At 37.1% G+C, this 13,048-nt stretch overlaps 1 protein-coding gene across 4 annotated transcripts in view; it reads left to right on the forward strand.

Moving 5' to 3' along the window:
* LOC131592495 (nipped-B-like protein) overlaps positions 1 to 13,048 on the forward strand; it is a 210,338-nt gene that overhangs the window by 28,224 nt on the left and 169,066 nt on the right. For all 4 annotated transcript variants that reach the window (XM_058864040.1, XM_058864037.1, XM_058864038.1 and 1 more), the window contains exons 2-3: positions 10,107 to 10,250; positions 11,885 to 12,050. In XM_058864040.1, coding sequence (XP_058720023.1) covers positions 10,187 to 10,250; positions 11,885 to 12,050 — 230 coding nt within the window. In that variant the 5' untranslated portion in view covers positions 10,107 to 10,186. The remainder of the gene's footprint in view (positions 1 to 10,106; positions 10,251 to 11,884; positions 12,051 to 13,048) is intronic.

The raw sequence follows: 13,048 nt of genomic DNA on the forward strand, positions 1-13,048 counted from the left end.
AATCTTCAGGTCTCATCTGGGTAGTGAAAAGGTTAAAATCCGGCTCAAGCTGCAGCAGGTATTCATGGTGTCGGATTTCAGCTCGGCAACATTTGAAAAGCAGCAGACACTTTTTTTTCAGCCTGAGGTCGTCTGTGCGAACTGTGGAGACGAGCAGCCATGGCCCGCTCCAGCCCAGGGCCAGGGTCCACGGCAGAGCCTGGCCGCATGGCCTGGGAAGAAGAAAATCCCACAGGCTCCATCCCCCACCCGGGAACCTCGGCAGGCCGAGCCCAGCCCCTGCTGGGCCGCATGGCCGGGGGGGGGGGGAGCCAGCTGGAGTTCTGTTACTTTTCAAAACCGGAAACTAAAGAGAAAAAAAATTCCTGGGCTTAGGTTTTAAAGGGTGGTGTTCACAGGTTGATCTCACTTTTCAATGGTCAAAACTACTGTCAGTTCTTAGAAATGGTCAGTTATTGGCCAGGAGAAAGAAAAACTCCCATCAGCCTCCAGCAGCCTTAACTTCCGTAGGTGTTTCTTAATTTTTATTTTTTTTTAAATGCCAATCTGTCACAACTGTATATAATATCAGCTGCTGCTTGAAACGCTGAAAAGGCTGTACTCACCAAAAAGCATAATTATAGATATACTTTTTGTTGCAATGGAAGTTGCATGAGGAACATGTAGTACAGATGGGAAATAGTAAATGTATGAACTGCTGAAGTAGCTTGGGGTTTTCCCTTTCTGTTTGATTTTCTCAGTTATGCTTAATATCATGACTGCTTCCAAGCAAAGTGAAGATTTTACAGTTTAATTCTATGTTCACTTCTGTAGAACAAAAATAATTCAGCAGCTCTCAGTAGTGTCAGAATCTTTGATGTTGAAAGGCTCATAAAGAAGATGTAAAGGAGCAGTAATAAATTCTCTGAATAACTGGATTCTTCTTGACAGTTTTAGCTGCTTTCTTTTGCAGAACTGGTGAACATAACTGCAAAAATAATGTGTATTTTATATCTGAAGTTTTTGAAACATACCAATTTTTGGTTTAGATTTTGCTACCTTATCAGTTGAACTTGATCTGGTACCCCTTTTTTAATGAGAAGGAGCCAGTAGTATCTTATTTTGAAATCAGGTGCAAGATTTCTTTCCATTCACTTAAATTTAATCTCCATGTTTTAAGGCAACAACTGAGCTGTCTCAACAGTAAGACTCCTAAAACAGATTCTGTTTTGCATTAGTTCTCTAATGAAATAGTAGGAAATACACTTTCCCATAGAACAGTGTTTTTTTGTTTTTCTTTTGTATAGCTTCAATGCATTGGGCAGTTTCCTTGAAAATCAGTAATTCTGAGATTTGCATTTTCCTCTTTGACTGAAATAATGTACCCTTGCTGATCATCACAACATTTTGTAAATATCATTTCATTTTCTGCAATTTTTTGAGACAGGTTGTGTTGCCTTAATGAATAGGCTTTTTCTTGATGCATAACTGATTTATTTGTGTATGAAGGATGTGATATGGCCTCATTTTAAAGAGTTCTTAGTATTAAGGCACCTGAATTAAATATTTGAGATGCTAAAGCAGAGAACATTGTTTATAAGTGCTGTTTAATTTTCATAGAAAATAAAATTAAAACCAAAAAGCTTCCTGTGCTTACAAGAAGGAAATGGCTATGACAGAAAAAGATACTAATGCTGTTCATTCTTTTTGGGAAACTGTGTTCTAATGAATTTTCACCCTTTGCAATTCCAAGGTAGCAAGAAAATGAAACATTTCCTGCTAGACATTCATGTAGTATAGGTCAGGGAAGCTGCATACTACCCATAGGTATCTGTTCTCTGCATATTGCTTAGTCTGGTTTGGTTTTGTTTGTTGTTGTTTGCTTGTGTCAATTCCTTGCCTCCTCAGGGAAGGGTTATTACAGGTACAACGCACAATTATGCTTTATGTTAGTCTACCCTTGTAGAAACTGTGTGCACACCTGTGTTAGGGGGCATCTTTCTTGAAACCACAGGCCTAATTTTTTGTGTTCTTCCACCACCTTTATTGTGGCTTCTCTTGTAATTTACTGTGGTGCCACTGCCACTACTAGCACATAGGCAGCAGAGGCATCAGTGTCATTGTTATCGAATAGAACAGCAGAGGCCAAATCAGTGTGACAATAGCCACAGAGGAAGAAGCTGGTTGCTCTAAAATTTTTTTCTAAAGGTTGCTTTATATTCAGAAGCAACTCTCACTTGGCCCAGTACAGCACTTTTCACTAAAATTTCTTTTGTTACAGTACTTGTAGTGATTTGAGCAGCTACTATTTGAATAGCTTTAGGAAAAAGCATTATGCTAATACTGGTTTAGAAGTTATGCTAAATAATTTTTATCTCTAACTTTTTAATTTTTCACTTGCTTTGTCAGCATTATTCAGTCTGTTGACTGATCACTTTTTGAACTAAACATATTAATTTCACTAGTACACTGAATCTCATTTTTTGTGCTTCTGGGATTTCTGTATTTCTCTTTTTAAACTTAATTTTTTGTAGCCAGTATTGTAGGTGAAACTATTCTGTATATGCCATAAACTTTCTGCCAATACTGACTTTTTCTGTGTTAAAATGCTTTATATTGTGATTGTGTATGCTTCTTTTTTCTGTCTTAGACTTAAGATGTTTTGGCAACCCTATCTCCTTCCTTATTATTTTTTAAAGTATTTTAAAAAACATTTAATTCAGGAAACTTGTAGCAAAAGTACTGTCATTGTATCAAACTGTAGCTCTGGTATAGAAACTAGAATTTTGCCCTCTTGTACCTAAATCTGTCTGATATACTCAGTCATGGCATCTTATTTGAATGAGAGGATAATAATTATCTTTCTGCCTCTCTCATTCTTTAAGCATGGGGGTTTTAATTTTTTTAAAGGACAGTTTATGAACTGATAACTAGCAGAGCTTCATGTAATAACTAATAAGAGTAGTAGTTTATTGCAAAATTTGGAAGCTTAAAACTGGTTGAGGCAAGGCTTCTTAAATTTATAATAGCATGTTTGCTGTTTTAAAAGAAGAGTTCACTGCCCACCTAAATTATAAAGTAGCTAATAAATGAGTTGTACTGGTTTACTTTGTGCAGCTGCACAAACTTTGAGCATAGTGCTGTGGTTATATCAGTACAATGCTATTCAACATATAAGAAATTGTGAAAAATGAGGTTCACATAATTTTTATAGAATTTAAAAATTTAATAAAAAACAATTAGGAGAAAAAAATAAAGTATACAAATACGGCCGGATGTCTCTGCATTCAGCCAAGAGAGCACACCTTACTAACAAAGGATTGTCCCTTAAAAACAGAACCCTACTACATATCCATAAATTCTCATACATATTCATACATTCTTCTTAGGATCCTTGATGTTCTTCTGTTTAGTTTTCTCTTGCCCCCTTCCCAATAGATCAATCCTCTTGGTGCCATCGAGATTTACATTCCCTGATACCAGAAATGCAATAAATTCCTCCCCCCCAGAGTTCTGGTCACTGCTGTCTTCATCTGGATAAGATAGTTTACAAAAGAAAAAAAAGTCTCCAGCTATCTTTTTCAGTCTTTGGGTTACACAAACAAAAGTAGTTTTTGTTTTAATGCTATGTCGTAGCTTGACATACATGTATTATACCACTATTTCTAAGTTTCATTAATAACAGAAATAAAGAAGACTATATTATTACAGATAAATTTTCTAATCTTATACATATAATATTCATTATAATACTTGCGAAAAGCCAATAATATGATATCCATTTATAACAAAATTAAAACAGTTTTTAAAGTAGTTTCATCCTAACTAAGGATTTCATAATATAGACTACATAAAACAGAACTGTCTTTAACATGTTCTATTTAAAATAATGTTTTTTAGAAAAAGAAAGACATAGAGATTTGATATTTTAGCAGTTATTTAAAATTTAATTTTAATCTATCTAATTTTATATCTTCTTTTTTTTTTCTCAGAAATATATTAGGTTAGTCATCTAAGGTAGCCAAGGTCAACCCACTACAAAGTTACTTTTTAAATCTAAAGATATAAGTTAAAGAATACTCTGGAGTATGGGGAATGAAACATTCAAATGTAAATACTAAATTTCTGAGTCCTGAGGCGTTACTTATCTTTCCATTACTACTGAGCCTGTGTATTACTGCACATAAACAGATTTTTCCCTTTATTTTGTTTTCCATTGTTCTTGTGAATGTACATAGCTAAGCCATGGAAGAACTGGTATTTTTGTTGAGGGGACAAGAATGTATTTCAACCAAGAGGAAAGAGAAAGGGGAGAGAATAAGATGGAAAAAAACCCCTTGTAGGTCAAGATAAGGCAGTTTACTAAAGCAACAGCAAAGGTCCTGTGTACAAACAAAGAGAAAAAGCACAAAATATTTTGTTCTCTACTTTGCATCGGTGAGTAATGTTCAGCCACTTCCCAGGAAGCTGGGCTTCAGCACATGTAGTGGTTGCTCCAGAAGGCAAACATTGTAGAATAACAAATGCCCTCCCTTCCTCTTTCCCTTAGCTTTTCTATCTGAGCTGGGGGGGATGTTGGAGAGACAGCATCGATGCTGTGCCAGCACTGCTCAGCAGAAGCCAAAACACTGGTGTGTTCTCAACACCTTTCTAGTTACCAATGCAAAGCTGAACTCCAGTTTAACCAGACCCAATACGCTTTATCTCAACCCGAGTTTTACCTTTTTTCAGACTCTCTTCCCCATCCCACTGGGGAAGGGGGAGTGAGGGAATGGCTTCATGGTGCTTATCTGGGTTAAACCACAATACACTTTAAAAAACCCCAACCAATGAAAAACATTTAAAATTTAATATTTCAGTAGGAATTTTCTTTGGAATGTTAATTTGCAGTAAATGAGAATATATATAATTGACAAAAAAAGGGAAGATAACATACAGAAGTAGTGCTTTAAATGTGTAGTTATTACCTGTAGCATAAACTTTTTCAATATTAGTGTCCTTGCTATCTTGGTTTCACTGTTGTTTTTTTTTATTGTATATGTTATAATGATAGTTTTTCATACATTATTCTCAATATCTGCTGCCCTTTCACTGTTTCCCTTTCTCAAAGGGGTTCTTTGTATCACTTCCTTTGTGCACTGTAGTTTCTTCCTCCCTGGAATGTCTTTTACAATATCTGTTTTTTCTTATAAAGCAGCAAGAGTATATGTATATACTAAATATGCAAGTCTATGCATATATGTAAATTGAGTTTCTACTTCTCTGTTTGAACTGCAACAATGATGCATTGTTTAAAAGCTTTTCAATGCAACAGTTCTTTGATTTCCTTAATTCAGCTAATATTAAGGTGTCCTGGTTTAAAGGACAGGTGCCTGCCAAGGAAGGTGGGAACCTCCCTTGGAATGGAAAACATGACTCCCTTCTCTCCAAATTATTATAATTTTGAAATTACAGGGCTTTCAGGCAAAGATATGGGAAAAGGAATAACAGTTCTTTATTAATATGTATAACAAGAGAAACAACAACAACGGCAGCAACAACAAACAAAAAAAAGTCCCAATAACAGCTTTCTTTTGGCTGTACAGCACTTTCCCCTTTGGTGTAGTTATGACCACAGCCGGCAGGGGTGCTGTTGGCTACTGGCCAGGCAGGGCAGGTGCGATGATTCATTCCCCCGCGGCTGCAGGGGGCGCTGTGGTGTGAGCTCAGCTTCCTCTCCACATGCTTAATGGCAGCTCAGCTGGTGGGAGAAAGAGAGAAGGGGCTTTCCTTTGCAAAGTCACAGGAAGCAGCTGGTCTCAGTGCCATTCGAGAAGCTGAATGGACTGCAGCAGGCACACCTGGGGTGGCAAACAAAGTGTAGCAAAGACTCCAGAGTCGTGCCAGAAGCCATGGAATGTCTGGGCAGGTACGGGGTGTCAGGTTAAGGTGTAGCAAAAGACCCTGAAGCAGCCGCAGAAAACAAGCAGGGCTGGTAGGGGATTGTTCCCTTGGATAGCTCACCGGCGATGGCTGGTCCCGGGGCTGGGCCACGATACAGAGGGAGCAGCCCAGTGGGGAGAGCTCCCAAGCAATCAGAGGAACAGAGAAGCAAGCTCCAGTCACAGTGCCAAGGGAAAAGGGGAAAAAAAAAGAGAAACAGGCAAAAACTACAGGGCAACTGGATAACTGGATATCCAGTCAGAGGCACCACTCTGCGTGACTGTCAAGATGATCACCCCACTAGGAGGAAGCAGCAGCCCCTGGTCCTCAACCCTCACAGGATTCCGGGTTGCCTCTCACCCAACCGTGATACTGCCGGGGGAGGGGAGCGGCAATGACCATTCAAGACAAAACAAAAACAACACAAATATAGATATGAGATTAAAATCATCCCCAAGACATAAAGTAACATTTATTTTTTCAGTTTAGAGGTAGAAATGCTGCACTACTACTGGTAGTAGCTCCTGCACAAAGTTGATAATGCAAAAGTGTCTAAATATTGATAAATGACTCGTAGAGTTGGGAATGAAAAACCAAAACTGAACAAAACTTGTAGGTTTTGACTTGTCTGGCTTGTCAAGCCCTTAATTGTTGCATGATATTTTGATACTTTGTGTGAAAGAACATGTCTTGAGCTGTCAATTTTCTTCCCTAACTGCTTGATATTTTGAGCATTCTTCCTTTGTCACCTTCTTTGACTGCCCTAGACAGAGCAACCACATCTTGACCTTTGTTTTGTTAGCTAAACAAACCAGCCCTTTCTACTCTCCTCTTGGAAAACTTACTCTTTCCCTGACCATCCTAGCTAGCTGTCTGCACTTGTTCCACTTGTGGATCTGAATCTTTCCAGTTCATGTTTCTTATGGATCTGTGGAGAAGGTATCTAATTTAGGTGTCTACTTTTGGAGGGATTTTTTTTCCATTTAATACCTGTATAATTACTGTAGCAGTAATACCAGGAAATAACTTGCATTATTAATGACTGTCTCTGATGTTTACAGTTTTCCAAGGTGAACAGGAAGGGAAAGTAAACAAATTTCCCCTCTCCCCCATCCTTGTGTTACATATGGGATTTACAATAATACTGAATAGTTATGTGACCTTCATCAATTTTGATGCAGTTTAAGTCAGGAGAGGAGGGTTTATTGGACATGGTCTTTTTCTTCTATGTACAACTGTCCTGGCTTGATTATGATGTTAAATTGTATCCCCATTCGTCCACCTAACCCAGACATAGGTTTTGTATTCTTAAAATTTCATCTAAGAGTAAAAGAGAGTGGAAAAGAAGCACCGAGTCTGTTATCAGAGACTGTACTTGCTCCCCCCGCATCGGGAGTTTTGACTACAGCACAGACAGACAACAAGAGACAGACCGCCGTGGCTTTCCAGCTAGCCAGAGCAGAGAGGTCTTCCTGGACTGTTTTCTTTCCCTTTTTCTGAAACGAATCGAACCTGCTCTGGACTGGGGACTCGGGGGAGCACCGGGAGCTTGCACCCGTAGACTACCGGGAGCCCAGCCTGGGCAGCGGCATTTTCCAGCGCCAGAGGGACTGATAACAGAACGAACACCCACAGGAAAGAGACCCTCTGATGTTTGTCATCTCTTCGGAACGCCGAGAGGTTTTGTAATTTGATATCGTTCATTCTTGTGCTGGGTAGCGCTGTGCCTGTGAAATAAACAGGTTTTTCTCCCAAATTTGCCCTAAGCCAGGACAACAACTTATGTGTGAAAGGTGTTCTTTAACTTACCTTTCAATGAAAACTTAAGTTCTAAAAGTGTTGTTAACTCTTGTGGGTTTGCTGTTGCAGACTCATTGTGGTAAAAGTTAGGTCTTTTTTTTTTTTTTTTTTAAGAATTGCTTATTTATGGAACTAAGAAACAACTGAAATTCTTTGTATATTGGTATTCATTTCAGGTAAAGAAGCTTCAGTATCAAGTAGCATTTGAAACTGCTCTGTGTGTTTGAAGGCTGTTTTCTCCTGGTTTAAAAAAAACCCCAAACACAGTAACCCACACAGCGTATATCTGTCTGCAGCAGTTTCCTTAACTAGATTTCTGCACCTGTAATGTATTATATTTTTAACAAACAAATGTAGTTTAGTGGTGGGAATAAGCCTGTGGCAGGTGCAGCAAAGGAAGTTAACTTAGTGTTGGGTGGCAGTTTTTTGTGTATTGGTTGTGTTGTCCCTTGTCACACCACACCACCCCCACTCCCACCCAAAATAATTTAGTTGTGTGTAGATAGGGAAACACTGAAAGAATAACTTCACTGGTTCATGAAAATTTTGTGCAGGAAAAATACTTAGAACATTATTTCTTTGTTTTGCTTGGAATCTGTACATATGTATTAACAGTGGTATTATATGTTGTCATTGATGTGGCATAAGAAAGAATGAAATAAAGATTATTAAGGAAATGCCAGGGATATTTTGGTTTATATGTATTGTATATAATTTGCAAAACTGTTGACTTGTAAAGTAAGTATAAAAAATCACTATTTCAGAATCTTAAGTAAACAACATAAATGCTGACAGAAGAAGTCTTACTATTTCATGAATTAACACAGGAGCCGGTCTATTATAGGTAAATGTATATACAACAAGTTCCTTTAATTTATTTTGTCTTCAGAAAATATGCTCAATTTTTTTCATTTAATTAGTATAACAATAGTGGATTGTAATGTGTGGTATTTATAAATTTTTGTTGTTTTGGAAATGCAGTTCAAATTATTGTGATGATCTTTTGGGGGGGCTTGGTGGGATTTCTTTTGTTCTTTTGTTTGTTTTAGACAGTGTGGACTTCTTTATAATTGGGGTCTTTATAGTGAGTAAAAACTAGATGAACAAATTCCTTTTCAGTAGTTGAATATAAACTATGCTATTTTACAGGAAATAAAGTAGTTCAATGGTGACTAAACCTTTTCTTTCTGCAGAGGGGGTGAAACAGTCCCTGGTAATAGTTTGACCAGAGAGTGTTTAATATTTAAGAGATATTTTCAGATAAATTTTGAAATACTACTATTTTTTAAATTGTCCTGGTTTCAGCTGGAACAGAGTTCATTTTTTTTCAGTAGCTGACACAGCACTGTGTTTTGGATTCAGTACAGAATAATGCTGATAACACACTGATGTTTTGGTTGTTGCTGAGCAGGGTTTACCCTGAGTTAAGGGCTTTTCAGTGTCTCAGGCTCTACCAGGAAGTAGCTGCACAAGAAGCTGGGAGGGAGCATGGTTGGGACAGCTGACCTGAACTGGCCAAAAGGATATTCCACACCATAGAATGTCATGCCCAGTATATAAACTGGGGGAGTTGGCCGGGAGAGGCCGATCACTGTTCAGGAATGAGCTGGGCATTGGTCAGTGGGTTGTGAGCAACTGTATTGCGCATCACTTGTTTCTCTTGGGTTTTATTTCTCTTTTATATCTCCCTTTTCATTGCAATTAACAGTAGTAGTAGTATATTTTCCTTTATTTAAATTATTAAACTGTTCTTATCCCATGGGTTTTTGCCTTTTTCTGATTCTCTTCTCCATCCCACCTGGGGTGGCTGGGTGGTGGGAATGAGCAGCTGCATGGCACTTAACTGCTGGCTGGGGTTAAACCATGACAAAAATATACTAAGATTTTGTATTTTTCACTTTGCTTACTGTTTGACATTTGCACCTGTAAATTATTTATTTTCTTTTTGCTAACTTTTTATATGAAAAATATCTCCTCCAAAACTGGGAAGTGAATATTGTAGCTAATTGCTTAAACTGATTATGCATTAAGTGCTGTCCACTGCATTATGAGCCAAAAAAAGTTTTGTTCCAAATTTTTGCATTGGTATCATATAACCTGAGCAAATTGTCTTTTGATTGCCTTATGTTGCATCTTTTTTGATGATGGACTCTGCTTCTGAAACCAGCAGCTTACATTTTGATTGCTTAATGCCATTTGATATTTAAATTCTACATTGTTCTACCCACTTTTGACAAAATTTGCTTATTATGCATCTGAGATTATGGTCTATGTTTCATTTATGTTATTGAATTTAAAATTATTTTAAGTAAACTGAGAGTTTTAATTTGGTTTTGTGGTTTTCTGGTTTTTTTTTTTGTTTGTTTTTTTTTTTTTTTTGTTTCTTTGTTTCTTTGTTTTTTTAGTGCTTGGGAGATGGGAAGTAATGATAGCTGGCACCTGAACTAAAATATCTGTGTAGTTGCTACCATCCCAGAACTTCAGGATGAATGGGGATATGCCTCATGTTCCCATCACTACTCTTGCAGGGATTGCTAGTCTTACAGACCGTAAGTATTATTTTTTTTTTTTGTCTTTGCTATGTTCCCTTCTACCTCTTCACTAAATATACCTGCATTTTCAAAATACTAAAAATAGTTTTATTTTTAAAGTTCTTAAAAGTAAATCTGTTCAAAATCAGATTTGGTACTAAAATATTTCTTGTCCTTGCTAGAATTGAAAAAATATATTCAAACAAAATATGCTAATTGAAACATGTAGGTTAAAGCACCTTTAAGTAAACCCAAAACAAAAAACATAGGAATTTGTTGTTTGGAATATCATTCGGTAACATATCCAGGAACCCCACAAATAAAGAAAAACATATAAATGATGAAATACTTCTCTAAAACACACATATAATCATCTTCACTGGAGAGAGAGAGAGAGAGAGAGAGAGAGATATTATTAGACTGATGTTCAGATAGAGAGTTGTGGAATGTTCTGAATATACTTGAAACCTAGTTCCTTAGTTTTGGACAAAGTACAAAAAAGTTGCTCTAATTAACAAGTGTAAAGAGTGGCTGCTAGAATGGAAATAAGCAGCTGAGCCTATGAGGCTTGTTTCTTGGTTGGGAGTAGATGAGGTATGTGTACTGTCTTTAAATATGGCAGGAAGACAAAATGCAAGGAAAGAAAAAGAACTATTTATGTTAAAAGTGGATGCTGGTGAAAAACCAAATGGTTATAATCTGACCAAAAATAAATTTTTAGTGGAAATTTAGAGGAGATTTATAATTACTATAATGAAGTCCTAAAACAGCCATTCCAATAAGAGAAATCAGGACAAAGATGCATCTTTTTTTATAAAGTGTAAGCAAGAGTTTATAGCTCAGTGATCCAAGTGCTTATTCTGAGCCCTTGTTTTATTATTATGCTGTTGAAATTTGAAGACTTTTCAAGAGACACTGAAAGTATATACCCAGCAACTGAATTTAATTGCCTGTAGTAAAAAAAAGCAAATGTATTCAGTGGGGGGGAAAAACACCACTTCATGTCTTTCTGATATTCTGAATTATTAAATTGGAAGATGCTGTTTATGTATTTATGTGTGTATATATGCACCATTATGTGTGTATAATAATGGGCCATCAGGACGCAAATCATAAGTTTCTGGGCTATGGACAGTTTTCCAGCACTAATTATTTGTAGGTATGGTTCTCCAGTCAAAATACTTAACTGGTAGGAGTCTCTGGCCAGACTTCTGGTGCAAGAGTTTCTTAAAACATTGAATTACCTTTGGTAGGATTAGCTCTTGTGTTAGGTGTGTTTGCTTCTTTCTCTGTCATATTTCTCTGATGTTCAGAAAGTCAGGAGTGCATGAAAGAGAAAGGCATGTCACTGCTTCACCTTGTTTCTTTCTGTGTGAAAAGAAGGTACTGGAATTTACAAGTCCTGTTGCCCTAAAAACATGGAGGACTTGATGAGTAGAGGCAGAAGAGAAGGCTCAATTAACTAGCTGAATTTATACTGTTTTAATAAATGTTTTGCTGATCTTGCTAATTTTTCCAAGTTTCAAGGCACATTCAAGGTAATTAATGCAAGTAATGTAGTTGTCAGATTTTCTTTCTTAATCACGAGAGAGTGTCTGTATGCTTTAGTTTCATGAAATGATTCTGAACTCCTTTCTATTTTCTGATAACAGTTTTGAACCAGCTGCCTCTTCCATCACCTTTACCTGCTACCACAACAAAAAGCCTGCTTTTCAATGGACGCATAGCTGAAGAGGTGAACTGCCTTCTGGCTTGCAGGGATGAAAACTTGGTTTCGCAGCTCATCCACAGTCTCAATCAGGTGTCAACAGATCACATGTATGTATTTTGAACTTCAACTATATCAGATCACTGTCCTGATTTATAGCAATGCATCTGAACAGCTTGGGCCATAGTGTGCACCAGCCAAACTGTCTGTAGAGTTTCTTATCAGACCCTCTGGAATTTCTCAAGGTTGCTGAGACATAAGCTGTTCTAAAAATAAGAAGGAAGAAGCTAAAAAGCAAGAAAACAAGACCACAAGAGCCAGATAACAGAGGGTGGTTAAACACCTGGACTGTAACCAATCCTGTGCTCTGAAGACTGTGTGCAGAGCGCATGGACAGGATAGGGGCACCAATGAAAAGATGCGTGTTCGTGTGAACAGTAGTTTTAGAATGTATACATAAGTGTATAATGTAAACAATAAAGGGCTTCTGTAAAATCATATTGGTTTGTCGATCAGAGGTCCTGAATGCCTGCACTTATTACTTTAAATTAAACTGAACTGAATTGAGAAGGGTGTTAGTATCTGAAAATTAGAATGTGCAGGTTTTTTATTAGGCTAGCTTAGACGATTACTGCTGTATAAGAATCAGTTGTTTCCATCAGAATGCTAGTAATTGTCCAACAGCCCTTATGCATAACTATTATTTTTTTTAATAGGTATGCTGCTTGTTCCATTCTTGCTAATTAGGAGTGCGGACTTTGTGGTATTGATTGTGGAAAAGTCATTTGTGTTCCACTTTTGTTAGTTATGTACACTGACAAATTTTATACCCAGTATTACACAATAAGATACTTTTTTGAGACACCCATGCAAGATCTATGCCAGTTCAAATTAGATATTGAACTTAAAATTTTTAAGAATTGAACCAGCAAGTATTTTTGTTTTTTCATTTTTCACTGGTGTTCTTTGAATTGTCTTATGTGGACAGCCCTGTCTTTTTCCTATGTGTTCTAATCTATTATTTTGATCAAATGAAAGTAGCTCTTCAAAGTCATCAGTGCAAAGAAAAAGTGAAAATATGGATGCATTTACAGAAACTTTTTGAAGG

This window comes from Poecile atricapillus, chromosome W, assembly GCF_030490865.1.
Source record: "Poecile atricapillus isolate bPoeAtr1 chromosome W, bPoeAtr1.hap1, whole genome shotgun sequence".
Lineage (NCBI taxonomy): Eukaryota > Metazoa > Chordata > Aves > Passeriformes > Paridae > Poecile > Poecile atricapillus.